The 22288-nt window shown below is 37.0% G+C and overlaps 1 protein-coding gene across 1 annotated transcript in view; it reads left to right on the top strand.

Moving 5' to 3' along the window:
* svild (supervillin d) overlaps positions 1-22288 on the top strand; it is a gene marked incomplete in the record, with an annotated part of 38259 nt that overhangs the window by 3361 nt on the left and 12610 nt on the right. The window contains 6 exon segments of the mRNA XM_014013974.1: positions 3315-3349; positions 5894-5955; positions 10186-10286; positions 14996-15095; positions 16219-16715; positions 17139-17274. Coding sequence (XP_013869428.1) covers positions 3315-3349; positions 5894-5955; positions 10186-10286; positions 14996-15095; positions 16219-16715; positions 17139-17274 — 931 coding nt within the window.

The following is a 22288-nucleotide window of genomic DNA, read 5'->3' as shown; positions in this document are numbered from 1 at the left end:
GGGGGATGCTCTGTGATGAGGAAACTCGGTTCTGAGACACAGCCCAAAAGGCGGTTCTACTCCCAAAAGGCGGTTCTACTCCCAAAAGGCGGTTCTAGTCCCAACCAGTCATTTTTGCTCCCCTGCCTGGCTGCCTCAGGACACTACAGGATTTTTCAAACATGCATGAATGAGTCAAAGTAAGACTCTGGACATGTGTTTGTTTAGAGGATAATATCATAACATGATATAAAGCACTAATAGTTTATTTTACATGATATTGCCCCTTTAAATGTTGCTGAATCAGCAAGTTTCTCAGTGGATCTGCGCTCAATAATGCAGCCTAGATGGAGCAGTCGAACGCACATCCACTGAGCCTTCAACACAGCTCATTTTCAGAAGACAAGTTTATGAAATAGATTTTAAAAAAATCTGTATTGTTTGATAAATAGTGTATATTGAGCTTAAAGCACTGTATTGAACGGTTCAATACAGATACATGTATTGTTGCACCCCTACTCTTAGCATATACAGTATATAAATGTATCATATACAGTATATTTATTCACATACATAAATCAAATAAGTACAACACATTTTATGCATTTTATGACTGGCTGATCTTCACAAGCAGCATGTTTGTTTTTTGGTTACAGGAATAACATAAAGGAAACTGGAGCATAGCTCTTCCAGTGAGACATTTGTCTGAATCAACTTGCAGTCATTCACTCATAAATTTAAAGCTGAAGGGTGGCATTCCAGAAACTATGCTTTGCCATTTACGGCCAACGGCTGATTTAAATGTACTGTTAATACATTGGGAAATTTTCAAGTTCCTGTATCTGACTTGTTTTTAGCCAGTTGCTACTGAAACTCTGATTTTTGCAAGAATCACCAATGATAGTGGGTAATGTCTAATCAATAACTGTATACAATGTGCAAGAAACTGTCCACACTTGAGAGTTAAATATGTAAATATTGTGGTATTATAATTTAGGTTTTTTTGTTGGGAATATTCAAGGAAAGACTAATATGTTTTTTTTTTACTTGCTCAGTAAGCAGTTTTGAAATCAGAGACAAAATAAAACACATCTGAGGCTAAATTATATTGTTTTATATCTGACCTTTTTGACTAAAATCAAAATTTATTACAGAAATTTCCAATAGTCAAATGCTCCTTTTTATTTACATTGAATCATAATCCTAAACCTCTGCCAAAGTAATGATTACATCTACTTAAATAATGCTTTGTTTCTGTTTGATCTTACTATGGTATAATTTATTTGAGCAGTGGAAAAAAGTGTTTTTAGTTTTTGATTAATGAAAGGCTGGCCACAGTTTACAAATGTTTAAGCTTTTCTTCTGTTTCTCTGAATCACTCTGCACGTTGCTTCCTTTTTACGCCACGTTGTTCCTTTCAACAGCTGATGGTCAAACTGTTGATTAAGCAAGCGTCACCTTGTCTTTGTGGTCGCAAAGGAAAGCGTTGCAGCAGAACACGTGTTAACCTGCTTTGATCAAATCACTAGATCACCAAGGAATGATAATAGTGAGTGGGAAGTAATGAATTAACGCTTTCGAGTCATTGCAGGTTGAAATTACCTCAAGTGTTTTACTCACATTTAACAAGAAAGAAACAATAACAAAAAGGCAGATGGCTTAGACACACTCTGCAATTAATGATTGATCTTTTTAAGCTTTACACAAATGGTTACCTATCAAATGTTTATTTTTGTGTTATGTTTCCAAAAAACAGATTTTATAGTGCTTGATAAAAACTTTTTACGGCTTTCTTGGAAGTTGGATGTTTGCCAGTTTTCAAGAAGCTTAAAAAATGGAAGCTGTAGCTGCTGATTATAAACAAATAGGAACAAAANACATATATATATTAGTGCCATTTCTAATGTGAAACTGATAGGTGTGTTCGAAGTATGTTGGAACTTAAAATAGTGGCACAAACCTGTTGCAGGTCCAAAGACAAAAACAGGCATTGGAATGTATGTCTCCTCTTTAGTGACATTGTGTACAAGACAGAGCATGAAAGGACTTAAAGGAGTTGGCGTGACATGTTGAAGACAAAGTAGGTTGGGTATTTAACACGTTGAAAGCAATACATCGTACATCTGAAATGCCAAGTCACAAATACCGTCCTTTTAGTTGAATGAGACAAACATTTACARTTCTTATGGTGATGATTAAGACAGTTATTTTGCTTATGTCATCATTACTGTTCTCCAGCTATAATAAAGTAGAAATTTGATGCTAGCGTCCTCACACAGTGAGTTGATTGGTATATTTAAATGTAACATGTTTCTTGTCAAATTTAGCACATTTTTTTCAAGTGAAAAATACCATTTAATTATCTTCCCTTTTAAAAAACTAATTGTTCTATTAATATTACTTTATCTTGTAAACCTGTGTGTCTTTTTAGTTGATAACAAATTAAATTCCTTTTAATAGTTGTTTGAACCTCCAAATCCATGTCACATAAAGAGTGAAATGTATTAATTGATTAAACTGGAATGACATAATCTTGAACATAAATGTCGACATGCATAATTTTGTTTTCTTGTATTTTCATTAGAGTTACTTCACCACATACAGGCCCTGACTTAACAGTGTTTTAGGTATTTTAGTGTAAATTAAAGGGTATTTTTCACAAACRGTAAATTTAAAAAGAATGTTTTGGAAAAACTGTTTTCATGTGAACAAAGTCTGCAGCTCAGCTGTTTTATTGTTATATTGTAATGAAGCTATTAGAAATGCAATGGTTTTAAACAGCTTTTATATAACCAGCAGAGTGCACTCCAAATTGCTTTCTTGAACCTTGGTTTTGATCATTCAGCTTGTCTCTGCCTGCCCTTCCTCAGAAGCCTTTGACCTCTCCCAGATGTCCAACATGGTTCTCCTTTGTGTTAAAAGCAGCCCTCACCCCTCCTCCTGTTACATCATAGCTGCTACCCCAAAGGCAGCTGCTGTCCACATCCATTTTTAACGTCCATTACTTCAAGATGAATGATCTCCTTCAGATGCTACACAGCCACTGTTGTTCTGTCAATGCAAACATGCWGCTGAAAGCAAAGCATGTGTAAAACCTATAGGCTATATGTATCATGTGAGGAGCAGTAAGTGACCTGCTGCTGTTCTCCTGTTGCTAGCTTACTTTGGATCATGTATTTTAAATGAGTTACTGGTGCACTCACAGTCATGTTTGTATTCTTATTCTTGTTTTTCTTCCCCTTTTGAACAAACATCAGTCATAACAGACATGTAATTACATCACTTCTTTGTGCCAGTGTCTGATCTCATTTATCTCTGCCTCTCTTGTCTGCTAGGCTGCTGGAAAGCGGTGACACAGAGGAGCCTAAGGGTAAGATAAAGCCTCTACTTTCTCTGCACTCGTGTCCTCTATTGTTTCACCGGCTGCTTTCCCATCCGAGGACTTTCTATTAGTCAGGCTGAAAGGAATACAGAGCTCCCAGCTGATGTCGGATCACGTCTCGGGTTTATCGACGCGTTCACTTTAGAACACATCTGCAGAGGAGTGTGACTAAATTAAAGCAGCTATGAACCTTTGTTTTGTTAATGAATAACACGGGGAAATTTTTAGCCATGGTGGTTTTTATTTTAGAAACTACAGGAGAAAGTGTTTGCAGACAACCGGATTAAATACTGTGACTTAGAGCTCTAAGCTTTAGATCAGTTTYCTTTACGTTCTAATTTGCATTGCAGGGAGGAATCTAGGCCACTGGCAAAAATGTCTGCTCACATTCAGCCACCTGTGCCCACAGCCTCCAAGACTTTGTATCATATGGCCAAATATCACGTCTCTTGAAAGATGTGTCATTTGTTTAAAAAAGCACAGACAGTCTCAATCAGTTTTGTTAGATGACCATTTTAGTCCACTGAAGCTCATTTTGAAGTCAGCTCTTTGAGTAGGGACATTCTGTTTCTACAACATCTCTGTTTACTTTGCTCTGTCAGTGGCAGCAGTTCTTTCATCGTCGTGTCTGCTAAAATGTAAATGTTTCTCTGCAAGCAAGCATGCAGGTGACTTACAAAACCTAAAGAGGAATGTAGTGGCATTTAACTGACATAAAAAAATAAAACAGACTTATTAATCTTTTGAGAAAATTATAAGCAATAAATGCTTAATTTTGTTATTTTAAAGTAGACATATAATTCAAAATCTTTTTTTTTTTTTAGCAATTAAATAGATTTTGCTGTGTACTTGGAGTCTTAAGGAGTGCAGAAAATTTAACATTAGACTTCCCGGTGCTGTGCAGACATCTTTATGTTCTGTTTGGGTTATATTTTTTCAAACTGTCCAGTTTTCTCTATTTTCTATGACATTTTCTGATCTATTACATCACAGTATTTGCAACAGAACTGCCAAATAAGGTCTGAACTTACCAACTACAGTTTGGTGGTCTTCATTTTCCTCTGGTCAGACTCTGGCTCCAACATGTAAAGCTGGACGGACGAGTCTTCCCTTGTTGGCATCTTTTAATTCATTTATAAATAAAAAAGTTTCTGCGCCACTTTATAATCATAAACCCCTCTATCAAACTAGAATGGACAGCTCTAGAAGCTGGAGGGGGGGTGGGGGAGTGTAAATCGCCTTGTTTGGATTTAAAGAGACAGCCTTAAAATGAGTTTCTCTCAGACATACCTCAGTAGAGTGGTGAAAGTGGGGCTTGTGGAGTTACAATAAGGAGGAATTCAGACCAAAGCATTGCAGTTCCACTTTAAATAGACCCTAATTGTATGATTTAAATGTGAAAGGAGGGATTTTAAATCATGATATGTCTTTTTTTAAGGGATAAGATAATGATGGTTTATAAGCTTTCCACAGAACCCAACTTCAGATGTTCTGAACTATCATTATCACTACATTTGTCTTTTGGTTTTGCTATAATTGCAGCTGAGTTTTACATGATTCAGGATGTCACCTTTGCTCCRAGTTGTGCATGATTTCATGTAATTCTCTATTCTTCAGAGCTTCCAGGCCTATACAGTATTTACACATGGCTGTTCTAAGGTCAAAGGTTCCTTCAATAAGCTCTTAACAGGGCAGTGTTGAAGGACAGATGAAAACACTTAAGGAATAGTCTGTTGACTTAAGCAGAAGTTWTTCCATTTCTTCAGTTTCTTTTTCTTTTTTTTTTTTCTCTGACTGCAGTTTTGGCCTTGGATCACATTATGTAAAAAGTAAATAAATTGGACCCAAGTCAAAACTATGAGTGCAGTTCGAGTGGAGTCACCAGTCTGCAATGCTTAATAGTTCATCATTTGAAGTAAATCACATTAGGCTCAGAGCAGCAGGGGAGCTTGAAACATGAATCAAAAGTGGAGGACTTTTTTTTTTTTTCCTTCAACTGGAAACACTTAGTTTTTCAGAGACATGCTATTATTTTGGATTAAAATATCACATTGTCAAAGCAATAAAAAAGATTTAAAGGGGGAGACTGGATTAAATTGCAGTGAATTAGGAAATTTCTTTAAAATATTATTACATTTAATGAGTTCCTTGTGTTTAGAAAATTGTATTTTCAGTGCTTTTCCCCCCCGTCAGATCAGAAAGGATTTATTTACATTTTTTTCACTGAACAGATGCCTAACAACAGTAAAAGTCATCCACTATTGAAAAAAATGATTTTGTTGCTTTTGAATTGTAACTAAAAATACATGCTTTGCCTACTAATGGTGTTTACAAGGCAACATGAGGGCAGTCTTTTCTTGGACCAACACTGAAGTCAGTAACATCATCTCCAGCAAGAAAAATGTCCACCTCTCTGTGTATAGAATCACTCTGGTTTACGTTTTGCATATTTAAGTAGAGACAGATCAGCGTTTTGTATTTCTCTTGTTGTATCTGTGATCGACACTAAGTATGTGTATTGTGTGCTTTTAGATGAAAGGAAACCCGTGGAGTCTGCCAATCGAAGTGTAACTTCAAAGATATCTCATTTGATGGTACAGTATTTAARTGTTTTATTTTACCATCTGTCCTCCTTTATGCAGGGATGTGTGTCCCTTTTTATTTCCACTGTCACTCTTGAAAGTGTTAAGTCTCAGGACTCAAACCATCTTAGSGCATATAATTACATTTTGGTGTGTGGCCTTGGCTTAGGCAAAGGTAACTTTAGTTTAGATTTGGCTTAACACAAGTAGTTGTTAGAGTCAGTGTCAGCCTGAAGACAGTTATATCAGTATGAAGTCCTCTGACCTGGGTATAACTGGAACACAATTTTCTGTCGTTTACGTTTGTCACACATGTTCTTGTATGTAAGCTTGCTCGATCCAGAATTTCTACATAGGCTTTGAAGTTAAGTTATGCACAATTTGTGTGCATTTGCATTTGCTTAATGTAAACTATAACCCGTGTCTGTTCTGTTTTCTGACACAATTTATCTTTTTAAGCTAGTTTCCTTCATCCTTGGAGTAATTATCTAATCATTTGTTTAGAGGTTTAAGCTTACAAGAGGTCAAGTTTGTAGTAACTGTAGAGATAAAAAAAAAAAACACTAGCGTAAGCCGCACCTATCCCATCCACTGTTGGCATCTGTGGCAACATGGAGGAGCAGAAACTGCAACCATACAGCTCTCCAACTGGATCTGTCCCAATTTTTTTTTGTAATCTTTTTACAATAAATCAGTTTAACTGTTGTGTCAGTTTCACAGTTTTATATACGATAGCTTATATACATATTAAAAATAATTTTGTTAAYATTATTAATAGTTTTCATGATGCCTACATTGTCAGTCCTTTTTTTTCACTATGCTGCCAACATGTACAATAATGATAGATCCAGACTCTTGCTCGTCTGCTTAGCATCGTAGCTTCTACAGTAGATCATATGGTCATGTGGTTTAGACCAGTGGTTCCCAAACGTTTTATCTTCTGACCCACAAAATATCCATGGCAAAAACTTGTGACCCCAAATATTACTGGTCTGAGTACATGAACTTTGTTAATAACCCTAAAATCACAGGCTTTTTGACAATCTAAACAGCTTGTATACAAATATAAATACTTATTTATACTTATTTTGTGTTTTTGTAATAAATATAGGGAAAATATTACATCAGCAAATATTTTATTACCCTTTAAATTGATTTCTGGAGATTATCCAAGGTGCTTCATGACCCATAATTGGGTTCCAAGCCCAACTTTGGGAACCAAAGTGCAGTGGTTCCCAAACTTTTCAGCCTTTGACCCACAAAATAACAGTAGCAGAGACCTGTGCACACAACTATTTTTGKATGATAAACATTTGTATCAGGTCAACTAAACATGGGCATAGTAACAATATTTTTATACTACATTTATCCATTTTAAATACACTAACCTCACTCCTTTGTAACAACTAAGGCAAAAATGTAATTAATTCAGAAAATCTTTTCGGGACCCCACCTTGATGTTTCGGGACCCCACTTTGGGTCCCGACCCCAACTTTGGGAAAGACTGGTTTAGACTCACTCCAGTTGTTCTATAGACCTCCATGGCTGTAACTTTTCAGGTGTCCCTTTACTGGATCTTCAGGTCATTTACAGATTGGAAATTGTAAGTTAAAATATTTTTCACATTTTAAAGCATTTGGATGGAAAGTGATAGATATCAAGAAAGCCTTCCCACCTCGTCTCTATCCAAACTGTCTTCTTTTTGCCAGTATTTATAAGCATTAACTCTAAAATCTGACAGCACTATATTAAGCTTGAATATTTCAATTTACACATAATCTGCTGATATGACAGTTACTTAGTCTTGCTGCTGTCTGTGTTTTCTCTTTTCCTTTCACATCCTGGTTTCCATGCATTTTCCAGTGCAGCTGTTACTCACTTCAGCTCTTCTCTGGAAGTTTGCTTCATTAATAACAAATTAAGCCATTCCTTACTGCGCTGAGATTCGTGCACCTGGTTGCGAGCCTGGCCAAAGTTGTGACTTCAGCTCACACAGTCCATGGAGGTCTGAACACACTTGTGGGAAGAAAAGTTTCGAGCTCTACATGATGCACTCAGGAGCAAAAAACTCGAGATTATCCCAAATCCTGTGGGAAATCGTCACATGTGAGCTTGAAATGAACTGAGAAACTGGTTTTCCCATGCTGCTGAGGTTTCAGAGGTGGTTAGGTTTCATGTTAGATGTGAATAGCTGTTCTAATTTGGCATTTACAGRCCAGGATCAGCGCCAGTCTTTGCCAAGTGAACCCAGATGGCTGCAAGTTTTTTTCTAACAAACAAACTTTGCAGAAAAACAGGTTCTTAAAAGAAACCTCTGTTTCTGTTTCTTATCATCCATCTTTTGCTCCTGACTAAAATCTCATACCTTAAGGCTCCTCAGTTCACTATCAGCAACGATGACAGATAACATKTTTCTTTGTGTTCTAGTTTCTTTACCATTTCTGTTGAAAACCAGCGAGTCTCTATTAGAGGAGACAGAGTTAATTAGGTTTACACGTAATCTGGTACATTTGCTTTTTAACATAAATAAAGGCAAGGAAAGATATACGTGGTTACTACTACAGAACAACAACTCATTCTTACTCTGAATTTCCTGACAGATTTATTTGGATGTGAAAATGTGTGTTGCAAAAAGACAGTAAATCCCGCTTTGTGGAAAACAACTTCCTTCCATTGATCAGTGAGTAGCGCTAAGAGGCTTCTCTAATTTTCGGAAATGCAATTTAGGGTATTTTCCTCACAGCTGGAGAGCTACTTATCCTCACCAGGTCATGCCAGGGGCTCACTGAAGTGTTTTCTGACTCGGCTTCAGGCTTCGTGCTGCACACATGTTGGGCAAAGATTCWCTTGTTGACCTTAAAAGAAACAGACATTCAGATGTAAATGTCTCCTCATTAGACTTTCTTGAAAACCGAAGAGAAGATTAAGTATCATACAGTTAATTTGGCTTTTTAGTTCAGTTTTAATGAACTAAAAATATAATTATTTCACAAAATTTGCCACCTTTCTTTTGAGAAAGGACTCCAGAAACAAAACTTGTAAGATTTAGCAGACTTATGTTCTTACTGTACCAAGTTGTCACAAAATAGAAAGTTTACAGGAAATTTGTTTGTAGAAAATTATTATTTTTTGTCTTCACCAAAGATTTTATTGGGACTTTGGAAATCCACACACACATGATGAATATTAGGCCCAGTCATTTTACTTGATTAAGTAAAATAAGACGTTTGTTAACTTTGTATAAAAGTTGGTAAAAGAGGGAAAAAAATGTGCAGAATTTTATTCAAACACTCCTCCTACTATTTATAAACAAATCAGTTATACTTGAGGGTTGTGTTGCGTCAAAGTGACAGAACATTTCATTGATCGAGAAGAAAAAGAAAGAAAGAMAAAAAATCAAGTCAACGACAGTAAGTCTAAACACGCCTCAAACGTGCTTCAGATTCCACGTTGATTCCAGAAGTGCAAGCTAAAACTCTTGTGCGGTTCCCTGACTTAAACATCATCCAGATCTGCGGACGGACCTCAGGGCAGCAGGTTACACAACACCACATAAATATTGAAGAATTCTGAGCATTCTGCGTAGTAAACATTGTACAAACCGTAACTGATACAAAAAATATTTAAAAGCTGTAATATTTGCACACCAGAAATCAGCACTCAGCATAATCAATCTTCCTATTACGGACAAAAGAAACAAACAGCTTAGAGTGAAACTCTTCTTTACTCTTTCCACAATCGATAAGAAGCTGAGCACTACTTGTTTGATTCATTTTTATGACCATACATTTAGCTTGGTGTTTAAAAATGTACGAGTTACAGGATGTCAATGCGTCTCCTCTGTCATGTTGTAAATCACGATTGGGTGTTACATGCAGCAGTTCTAATTACAACCATGCTTAAAGTGATTTGTTTCAAGTTTATTCATTAAAATGATTCTAGTTTAGGAATTAAGTCATCTTTTTCACCCTTAGCTATTCGCAGCTACAGAATCAGTGATTGCCGGTGCCCAGACATTTGCATGCCTTTTTTATATAAAGATCAACATCAGATCATTTTCCTCTTAGCAGCTCAGTCGGAGCACTGCAAGGGTTAAGTGCTATTCCTAAAAGCAGGGGTGGAGCCTTATTTATTCACTCACTTCCCTTATCAAGATAATCCTCACAGCTTGTATAGCACCTTGGCAGGATTTCTTTCGAATTCAAGCCCAGTTCTTGCTCTAACCGCCCTCTTTACATGTAGGACCACGAAAGGACGGAGGATGGAAGCAGCAGCCAGCGTTGTGGTGACAAACTAAAACATCAGTGGAACAGCAGCAACGACGAGGAATCATCTACTACCAGGTAAGGAATCCAGCATGAGCAAACTGTCTTATATATTTTACACTAAACGATGCTTTATTTGCTACTTTTAAATATTGTGTGATGAAACCCCAGAAACAGATTGATACACTTTTTAAAGTAGTTGACATCCACACCCAGCAAACTGAGCATTCTGAATGGAACACTGAGGTAATTACAGACGAGTTGAAAGACCGTCATAAACAGCTGCTCAGATGCACAGCGTAGATAAACCTGCAGAACTTGCCTCATTATCATTGTTTTTATGCGTGCACACAACTACACGTACAAACATGAGCCTGAGGTAGCTGCTAATGCTAAGCAATTGAAGCAGCAGCTTCAGTTTTGAGCCTCAGCTTGGGTTTAACACTAACATATTAGTAATAATTTGTAAGAATGTGTAGATATTTCACTTTAGAACCATATCAATTCTTTTATAAGTGTAAAAGGTTTGAATGGACACAGAAACGGTTCAGTTTATTCCAAAATCAAGAATTGTTCTAAAGTAATGTTACCACCTGTTTTTTTTTTTTTGTCACCAGCCTTTGTTGCAATGAAGCAGTATAACTGTAACCGCACAGAAATGCAGAAGTATGATGAAAGCAAATGATTTTTTTCTCTGAGAAATATTACTACATTCTTGATTTTAAAGTAYCATCCAGTAAGATAGACCAGTGGATGCTGGTCTTTCAAGAAGGGGAAGCTCAATTTCGGCCTACTTCATAAAATGTGTTGGTTTATTTATATGTAAATTCTACCCTCCGGTGCTTTTTTTTAAACTTGAAAATTACTTTGATGAAGTGTTATAATCTTGTCTAAAGTATTGTTTTGTTGTAATTTTGTGTGTTGAAATTTGTTATAATTTTTTTGTGTTGAATTACTTTCGCTGTATGCTGACRGTAAAGTTGGTGGTTGGTGGTTAGTTGGTGGTTGATTTTATTTTGCAAGTAGGGGCAGATATTATAAGTGTATACTTCTTTCTGCTCCTTTTCATTCATGAATTATTTTAACTTAGTTTTGTTATCCTTGGTCAGTGTATCTTTTGGTCATTGGATTTTCATTTTCGAAACGGGTATTAAAAAACAAGAAACAAGTGGATATTTGATTTTTGTTTTAAAATACTGAAATTAAAATTAAAATATAAAGCGTAGGGTTGGGCGATATTGGCAAAAAAATTAATCACGATTAATTGTGGTATTTCGCCGATAACGATTAATTTGACGATTAATCCCCTGGAGTCCCTGGACACCCTTATGTCCTGGTCACATGACTAATTTAGTTGGAAAGATTTGCTCTTCATAAAAACCTGTTCCAAACGGTCAAAATTACAGACAGGCTATGCATTCGGGCTATACGTCAAATTTTAAATTGTGTTGCTAGATAAATATATTTCAGAATTTATTTTTTWATTTTTTTATGTTTGTTATATTTAAAGCGGAGAGGCGCACCGAGTGGACCGACCGGGGAAATATCTAGTTAATCTGCCTGGTGACATTAATCGTATTAATWGTCAAGTGCCAAAAAAGTAATCGATTAATGTTTTTCTGACGATTAATTGCACACGATACGATTATGCCCAACCCTAATAAAGCGTTTCTCGTTGTTAGTGCCAAAAAGGGATGAACGAAATTTTTAAAATGATTTGAGTTTCATTATCTGTTTCAGATAGCAAAAAAGAAAATTAGTTTAAGGCAGAAACGAAAAAAGGCTTATTTGTTCATAATCCATGACAGGTCATGCCAACTTACTGTATCCCTATAAACTGTTTCACCGTCTGCAATATCAAAGTTACTCAATAAACATCCCATTACAAGTAAAAAGCATTGCAACTGACTTCGGTATCGAATATATTTGACAAGTATTTATTTGGTATCAGATCGATATCAAAGTCGTAGCACCGCCCACCCCTTGCTGAAAGGAAAACTCAGAGGATGCAAACTGACAGAAAAAAGCACAGATTTTGTCAAAACTCAGGAGGAAAAAAAACCTTTGTGCTCACAGAACAACAACTGTACAACACACTAATAGAATGAAAGTTGTCTTATTTTGCTTTTTATTGAGAGAAATGGAGATGAAGTGGAGGCAGTAGCCAACATGTATTCAGTAAAAGAGACTTATTTGGCCAAAAACCACATGAATTATCTCTGCAAAGCCTTTGGTCACTGAGCGACAGTCATCATACAACTTATTTATGGACACTTCTCTGTGTTTCAGCCTTTTATGTACAGAAATTAGTGTTTCATTATGCAGACCCGCCAGGCGAGCGCCCCTTCTGGTGGGGGAATAGATAGTCATAGAATACAAAAAACAAGCCTTTTTCTGTTTGTGTCTTCAAGTAATTTTCTTTTTTTTCTATCTGAAACAGAAAATGAAACTCAAATTATTTTTAACATTTTGTTTATCCCCTTTCGACACTAAGAATGAGAATGGCTTTGTATTTTAATTTTAATGTCAGTATTTTAAAACAAAAATCAAATATCCACTCATTTATTGTTTTTTAATACCGTTTCGAAAATGAAAATCCAATGACCAAAAGATACACTGACCCTCCTTGACTTTCTGATTTTGAATGCATCATTGTTTATTTTATTTTTCATTTCTTTTTTATTTTATTATTTGTTTTTTTATTGGATGATGTTTTTTTCTGTTGTTTTTATTAGATCTTTTTTGTTATTATTGGATTTTTTTTTTATTATTGGATGACTTGCTGTTTTGTACTCATATTTCACTTCATGATTGAAATAAATAAACCAAACTAAACTTTTCACAAAAATGATCTGTGACCCTGTCACAGATCATTTTACAGCACTTCCAGTCACTCATTTGTCATACCAGGACTTTTCCCCACATTTTGCACCAAATTAATCTGAGGAGTTGATCAGCCCTGCTGTTTAACTGACTGGCTTCACCAAAATCCGGACCACAGCATTCAAACTGTCTGCCATTATGTGCAGCTTGCTACCAAGCTAGCTCGCTAGCTGAGACTGGCGCGAGGCTAGTGTGAAGTGAAGTGTGTCCGTYTGTGAGTGCATTGTGACAGTGGAGGGGCTCAGCAGCACCCGCTGGACAGAAACTGCAATAGAAGTCAGAAAGAGTGCTAGAAGTCAGTCTCTAAACACAAGCAGCTACAAAACAACCTCCAAAAATAGAAGCTCGATTTGTTGCTAGTCGTTTTTAACAAAGAAAATGCCGCTAAAAGGATTAATAAAGTGTCCGGTTCAACTCAGAACAGAATGAAAATTTTAAAATGCTCCCACGGAATGTTTACACCAAAAGATCGCTGATTTGCTGTGTTCACTGTCAATCAAAAAGGGATTCAGCCTCCGACAGATCATCCAATCATCATGCAGAAGCTGAGCGTCCGGGCCAGCCGAGGCCAGCCCACTGACCCATAGACCCCCAGAGACGCTGAACGTCCGACGGGCGGGACAAAGCCAGCATTTATCCAACGACTCGTCTCGTTTCACTGCAGTCTTTGCATCACTAATGAGCTCTGTGGAAGCTCAACGTCCGCACTGTAAAGCACTGTGAAGCTGCGTCGTCACCAGTGATAAGAAGCTGATTCTGAACAAAAGTTGAGCGCGTTGTAGCGCATATTTAGTCAATGACATGTACACACAACATTATATACCNCATGTACACACAACATTATATACAGTATTTGATCACTTATTTTTTGATAGGGGAAGCTGAGCTTCCCTTGGTGTCTTACAGCAATCGCCTCTGAGCTAGACGCTAAAAGCCTAATTGCTTCTGATTGTTGGTGTGTTATTGAGACACAGAAGTGCTGGATGGAATGCTTTTATAATTATCTCCTAGTCTAATGCACATTGAGTGGTCATTAGATGGCTTGCTACAAATGTAGTCCATTTACCATGGGCAGATGTTGTGTCTATGAAGATAAAATAAGGCTGTGTAAAAATGAGGCGAGTTGTTTCCCGTATGTGTGTGACGTGGTTTTCCTTCACTGACCTACATGAGATAAGGGGCAGATCTTGGGTCTACAAATTCCAACAGGAGACATGATGGAAACAGAGATTTTGAGAAAATCTTTTATCTTGTTTTCTAAAGAAAATATTTAACCAAATTCAGAAATTTTGTGAACATACTTAAATCATGAAATTGTGACTTAGACTAGACTCTGGAAATCCTTCCAAGCAACATACAGTTAATAATTTTGCAATAATCACAATAATTTTTTAGTATTTTTCCAATCACACATTAAAGCTCTGTTGAAGTGGAGTTCTGTGAAAATGTTGTGAACAATTACTATTATATTTGTTGCGGGTACCTTCTTGACCACAGCTTAGAGAAATTGAGTTTAATTCATGAGCTAACAGGTAATCTGAGTTGGTCCAAGACCAACATGTTTTAAAACAACTTCATTTCACTCTGGCTTCACTCAGAGTAGCTGTTACCTCATAAATCCATCAGAAATAAACTCTCATTTCTGCAAACTGAGGTCACTCAAACAGCTACAACTTGTTATATAAAGATTATTCATAACCTTTTAATAGAACCTGAGCTTTTGCTTTGACAACAATGTCTTTATTTTGACCGATTATTTTAAAAAATGCAATCGATATCCAGAACAAAGGAAAGATAATTTAACTTGGTGTTTGCAAGCTTTCTGATATTTCCATCCCACTGTTTCACTTTGTTCCATCTTTGCATCAGTTTTCACAGTGTTTGTGTTTCTGCTGATGTTTCAGTCTCCCTAATGCTAATAAGGAAAAGGCAATGGAACAGTCCACAGATGCATCTTCCAGGAAGGAGGAGCAAGAACATGCAGCCAGTTCAGAGGAAAATCAGGTCAGTTTTCTCTTCATATACAGTTTGATTAATTAAACAGACAAAAACTATGAAGCCATCATAAAAATAGCAAAGTGTTTTCATAAATCAGTACACTSAACTATAAAAGGCATCTCTGTGGAGTAGGTTTATTTTTGACCATTTCTGCTGCACTGAAAAAGACCATATGCAAGCTAATTCCAAAACTCTTACTCACCTTAAATTTGGCCTTGTTTTTTTTTTCCCCCCTTCTGACTTGGTTTAAGGTTTGTTTTTGTTTTATTTTGTTTTTTTAATCAATTTGCAGATTATAACTTTATGTTTTTAGAGTTGCGCTGCAGCAAACACGTTCTTTTTCTATTCAAAACAAAACGTTATTGCTTAGCAGAAATCCTAAACCGATTCACACTGGTGATGAAATTCTGCACGTTTTTTTTTTTTCACACACACACAAAACCACGCACTCTGGTGTTGATTAAAACAAACTGACTGGTTAACGGTGCCCTGTCGCACCCAGCCTGGCCTCACAATCTGCTTCTCCTCCTAAATCAGCACGCCTCCCTGACCTTTGGCCTGTCAGTTCGATGCATGGTGCTGTTCCAGCTGCTGTTGTTTCTTTTTAAGTGATAACATACTGAGCACACACAACACATACATCATCCCTTGTGTGTTTTGAAGAACAGTGGAGCTGTTTTAAATTCACTGCCACAGCTTCAAAGCCTTGGGGCATTTTCAGGTTTGTTTTACACGACATCTGTTCACCATTAGCAGGCATTATATTTATTTAAAAAAAAGAAAAAGTTTGACATTATAAACAGTTCTTTGAGATTTGTTGACAAATGACAAATCATCCTCTGTCCTTCAGGATGCATTTTTATTTCTTTTGCTCATCAGTGTTTAGAAACTCACTTTGTTGCTTAATGAAATTGTGACATTGTCCTTGATATCTACTTGCTATTATATATTTCTGAAAAATCTTTGTTCATATACAGTATTTTATAGTGTTTTATAAGAACTTCAAGTGCTAACACACTTATTTTCTGCACTTATACACTTACACTTCAGGTTGTACTGGAATTTAAAGATTGCTCTTATGATAATTCTATCCGTACCCGTCTTTTTTTTCCATCTTTTTTTACATTAGCCCTCCAGTTTGCACTCAGATCGAACTCTTGCTGACTCGCCTCCTTCCAGTCCTCTCTGCCAGTCTGCGTCCTCGCTGCAGCGCCAAGACTCTGGGCCTCAAGGTATCAAGGGAATCCTAAAGAAAAGCCGCTCCACCAGTATTGAGTCGGACCACAGCGACGGCTCCGTGCCCACACGCCTGCCTTCTCGGCAAACCAGCGTCACCCTGAGCCACCCTGAGAGTGAGGAGGAAGAGGAAGAGGTAGAAGAAGAGCTCAGCAGGGAAAGCGACAATGAGGATGCGTCATTAAACAACGATATCATGGATGGAGGGAGTTACAGCACTGACAGAAGACAGAGGCGCAGCAGCAGCAGCAGCAGCAGCAGAGGGAGTTTTGAGGAGGTGCTAAGCCCCTCGCCTAACGAGAGCCAGGAGAACACCTCAACAATGTCAGAGGATGTTGACGAACTGGAAAGCAGTTTGGATCAGAGTCTCAGCTCATCGTTTAAACAAAGGTCAGGTTACACACAAATACCCAAATCTGTATAATACAAAGGCAGAAAAGCTGTTTACACTTAAACTCATCATAACTTTTGAATTTTTACGGTAGTTTCATTTATTTCCCCACCCAAAACAATGCACTTTTATTCTACAAGTGTACTATCTAAAGCAGAGATTTTCTATGAATAACTGAAGACCAAGCAATAATTTAAAGATAAGCCAGTGAATACAACCTGTCTTACTCTGAGGCCCTGTTTACATAAGAACATGCTCCGGACACTGCAGGACCTGCACCTAAAATATTGCTGTATTAACAGGAGTTTTCCTTAAAAAACATTATAAATGCAAATTATAAATGGAATTATGGTGCAGTCCTACCATAAATATAGATAAGAACAAAAAAACAATAGCAATGAAAAAAAATTTTTTTTCTCCAGTATGGCTTTGTTGACTACTGAGGATGATGAAAAGAAAGACAGACTGAAGAAGCCAAAGACAACTGAGCTGATCCAGACATCACTGGCTGATCGCTTCAATAAGCTCCAGGATTCTGAAAATGCCTGGAAGAAAAAGGTAAGTTTCATTTACAATGCACTAACTGTGTGGTGCTGCTGTGTTTTGGGGTGGAATAGGGGTCAAAAATGGAGTGAAGCCAAACTCAGCTTGAGCTGTCTCTTGACTATTTTATTAGATGGTAAATGGCTTGGTACGCTGCCTTCAGTCTGCACTATATTGCCCCCTAATGCCTGGAAGGGTCACCGCCAACACCCACCTCTGTWAAAGTCATTTTAGTTATGTAATAATACAACTTTTATTGCCATTGCAAGTCGACTCAGCTCGTTTTATTTGGTTATTAATATTATATTAGGTTGGTGTCAAAACGTTCCGCCTGTTCACATGTGTTATGTGTTCCTTTGCTCTGCAGTCAACCAAATAGTGGACTTTGGAGTGTGCCTTAGCTGATTCTGCAACCCTGGCTTAATGTGTATGAGCAAATACTAATGTAATAATGAGCCTCTTTTGTTTGGCTTGTTAGATTTTCCAAAGRGAAACTGCAGCAGCTTGACTAGTTTTTTTCCTCCATAAAGCACAATTATTGTGTAAAAATGATAAGGTCTTAGGAAGACATTGAATCTTTTTAAACAGAATGCTGTTTATTTCTTTTGGACTTTTAGAGCCTGTTGTACACATTTAGTTAAAATCATAGAGTTCCAGTTAAATGGTGAAATAAATTTTTCTTTGATGTAACAAACCCAAAAACACACACTTACTCATATTTCCACATGCTTTGAAGAGGAAAGAAAATTTATGATGGCATCAAGTTAAGAATTACCACCATTTTTGGTGGGTTTGAAGAAGTGGCAGTAATGATCGAAAGCAGTCAAAGGTTGCAGCTTCTACTTATCTTTGTGTAGAAGCTAAAGGTCTTGGCTGTGGATAGTATYCCCCCTCTGCTGAATCAGCTCCGTTGAGGAATGCTTGGGGTTGCGGCAGGTTTAGGAGTGGAGATCCTGGGCTCAAATACTTCCCAAGAAGAATAAACAACACACCTCCCGTCCTCTTGTRCAAATAAAATGTTACACCATGACCAAACACCTGAAGGCATTCCAAGCCTTCTGCTTTTGTTAGATTTTTTTAACTCATTGTACTTCTCCTGAAGTTAGAAAAATAAAACCATATAAAAGCAGGCCGTTGTGTTCATCTCTGAGTTTCATCCCCAACAATGAGCCAGTGATGTCACATTTATAAAGAACATCTTTGTCTGATGTCTATCAAGCTCAGGTATCCTCTTTAGGGATTTCTCCTTTGGGTTCATACTTCAAAGATGAGCTCACCTTTGGTCCACTCCAAGACTGGAAAAAATCAGCTGTATTAAATTAGAGCAGTTCCCCAGTCAGATACTGATATGATGTCATTTTATATCTGTGTGGTCTCCTTTATTTATAATRCCTCAGCACAAAATCCAAAGAGATTTAGTGTGTTTCCATTATTGGCACAAAAACTGCATCCTCAACAATTTTTTTTTTTTTTTCCTTTTGAAATGCCAAAATTATTACCTTCAAATGTATTTGTATTCCTGTGACCCAGAAAGATAATTGGTGAAATGGATGGATGGATGGATGGATGGATGTGTATTTAATTTTCGAAGAAACTAACATGGTCTGAATAACATTGAAGTTATCAGCTCACACATGACTATTCTTGGTGTATTTTTGGCCATTTTTTAAAATGAAAAGTGATTGTTTTTCTTATTTTAGCYCTTACTTTCATTCACAGTTAGATCAGATGTTTGTGCTCTTTGGTTGACATGTGAAAGACCCGAGAATGTACAATGAAGACCATGATGGAGTCCAGATGTTTCCTGTTAGACCTGCTAAGCCTTTCTGTGCACCGTGGTGTTGTAAAGTGACGCCTGGTTGTAAATTTGATTTAAGCGGGAGGTGGGTGTTGCCATGTCATAAGGAAGAACTGTTAGTCAGAGTTTGTGTTGACCGATGACATCTTTTTCTTCCTGGGAAAGGAATAAAGCCCTGAAACTAAAATAAAAACGTCTGCTTTGTGGCATTAAATGAAACTCTTGCGGAGCTTTAAGTTAGAATTTTCAGATGGCTTTCATTAAATTCACAAACGAAGTTTTAATGTGGAAACTCACCAAAAAGACTCAGTTCAGCTGCAGTAATCATGATTGAGAAACATTAATATGATGATTCAGATTTCATCAACTGTCAGGTTTATTATGTCTTAACAGTGTTGTACCTTAGTACGCTTCAGCATACTGTTTCTGTGATTAATGTGCAGCCAGTTTGACCCAGCTAAAGCCATAAAATAGATCTATAATTTTTAACACTATAAATATGGTTTATGTATGCACAGCATAATGTGAGAATCCACATATAGTGATAAACATCCCCACTCCACCCACTTTATGTTCAGTAAATAACTAGTCTTCTAACTTAAATCTTCCAGCAGAAACTGCAGCTGCTTGTCGCCCTGCTTCTTCTCTCCTTTAATTTTCCTTTCTTTTCCCCTCTTCTGGATTTCCTGCCCTGTTTATTCCCTCAGTTCCTACCGTCCTCTCTTTCCTATGGCCCCTATCTACACCTGCAGACTTCCTTCCTTTCTTTGACTTTGACACCTGCCTGTCAACCTTCCCTCGTTCCTTCAGGTGAGTTTGAGCACGTGAATTAAGCGCGYGTCTGTTTTGCATGGATGTGCCTGCTTAATGTGTTGCTCCGATTTCTTGACGACCTCTGAGCTTTTTGTTTTCAAATGAGAAGTCTGAGCTGTTCATTTTGTTGTTTTACTGCTTCACAGGTGGTTGGTGTCTGTGTCAGTGGGTTGGTTAAAGTATGTAGCAAAGTTTTAGGGCAAAAAGGTGGTTTCCTGTTGTGATTTGGGGGCCTCTACACTCATGTCTCTGGGGTCCTGTCAGGCCATGGTATTTCCCCTCTCTGATCGAATCCAGGCAACAGATCATAGCTAGGAGGTTATGACAGCACAAAAAACTGTGAGAGACCTGCAGTTTGTGTTTGGACAGATGGTGCAGTCTGTGTTCTAGCAGGGTTGTAGGAGATTAACCCACTCTATGTTGTGTTTTAGAAAAAGGATAATGTGGTATTTTACATACAAAAATTTTATGAAACGACTAATTGATTAGCCACGGCTGATTTTTGCCAGGAGTTATTTTTTTTCCCTCATCTTTCACCATGGCCGTGCTTGAGTATAGTAAGTCAGTTAAAAGGCAGGCACAAATATGGGCAGCAGTGTCAGTACACTTAAAAACTTCATTCTTGTGTCAATATATTTCAAATTAAGCTAGCTTTCAGAGCTATATTTATTTTCTTCCATAAAAAAGCGATAAATTATAAAGAAAATTTATTGAAATATGTTAGTTTTACACCTAATTACAGCTACACACTATAATAATTAACTTTTTTATTGCAATGTCAGTGTGAACAATGTCAACATTGCGAGATGCTAAACAATACAACTTTGGTTATCAGACGGACCCCCACTCCTCTAAACGTCCACATCTGGCACAATGAGAGCTTTGTGAACATAATGACAAAATATTTGGGTTTATTGCAACTCATGTAGTCATTGCAGTATCTAACAATAATATAAAATTTGCATGGTTTTTCCTAACATCCCGCAGCTCCACACCCTGCTATTCTTCTTCTCTAAGTAAACATGTTTGGTAAAGACCCACAGATTCTMACATCACTTCATCTGGGACGTTTTTACTCATGGCATTTCACATGTAAGCACCAGGCTGCATCAGACAAAGCTTTTGCTGTTTTTCTTATTATTTTTTTAATTATTATTTTACATTGTCTAAACATTTTCTTATTTGTTTTGAGTTTTTTACTTTTTCTTATTTTATCGCACTTTGTTGTAATTGTGTATGTAAACAAAATAAATAAACAATTGCTTAAAAATCTGCAATCAGCTGCTCAGATTTTCTGAAAATCAGCATTGATAGCAATCATTAAAAAGCCCTAATCAGTCAACCTTAGGACAGTGCATCACATAAATCTTAATGTTCAAATGAAGGGGGGAAACGTGCATTTTGCATATTCTGCATTTATATAATATTTTGATTAAAATTCTGATTGAAATCATTCAAAAAATTGTAATGAAAACATATCAAAAACTGCAACATTCCACCTGCTAAATGGGGCTACATAGCAGAGCCAAAAATCATAATTCTTGTTTCTAAGGCTTATGGCTGTTCTTATGTGATGTCACTTAACTGGATACACAAGCTAGCTGCTAGCATGTCCTCTTTAATACAGAATCGGATTCTACAATGGAGCGATTTATTTGCTGCTCGGACAAAAAGCTCTGAAAAAGAAAATGAGGGGTAGTCGATAAGGTCTGACGCTAACGTTAGCATCTGCTGCTGTGGATTCTCATTCATCCAGGACATGGGAAATTAAAAGAACAAAAAAACAAAGCTAATTGACTTGTGTTGATATCCACTGTGCTGTAGGTAGCTTGTTGTTAGCGTAGTGTAAACCGGGTGCTAGCGCTGTGCACTGGCGTTGAGCCTGTGGTGTTTGTCATCCCTCACCGATGTAATCTAATTTCTTCAAAAGCCATGTCACTGTTATTGAGAGGTTTATTATTACAATATATATTGATATTGAATTATTGTCCAGCACTATGAGCGATTGTATTGTTTGACCTGAAAGACGTCATGCATCGCTCCGCCTCCTTCAGGAGCTCTGAATGGAAATTCAAACTCTGATTTTGTGCGATTTGTAGAAAATGGCATGTTTTGGCCCCATTTACAAAAGTATTTAGAAATTTGATGAATATTCACACCTCATATAACATATTTTTAAAATGATCTTTATTGTCATTCGCATCACATGTGTGGAATGAAATTTGTATTTTCACGGTCCAGTTACACCCATAAGCAATTGAAATCCAGATACAATGGATAAAAAATAAATAAAGATAGAACAAGTAGAATAGAGTAAGTAAAATAGAACAAAAATAAATAAATTGTACAGGTCTTCTGGACGGGTTCTTCTCTAATGAAACGTTTCGTCTCTCCTCCAAGAGACTTCTTCAGTCTGAG

This window comes from Austrofundulus limnaeus, unplaced genomic scaffold, assembly GCF_001266775.1.
Source record: "Austrofundulus limnaeus strain Quisiro unplaced genomic scaffold, Austrofundulus_limnaeus-1.0 Scaffold108, whole genome shotgun sequence".
Taxonomy (NCBI): domain Eukaryota; kingdom Metazoa; phylum Chordata; class Actinopteri; order Cyprinodontiformes; family Rivulidae; genus Austrofundulus; species Austrofundulus limnaeus.
This window is presented reverse-complemented; position numbering and strand designations above follow the sequence as displayed.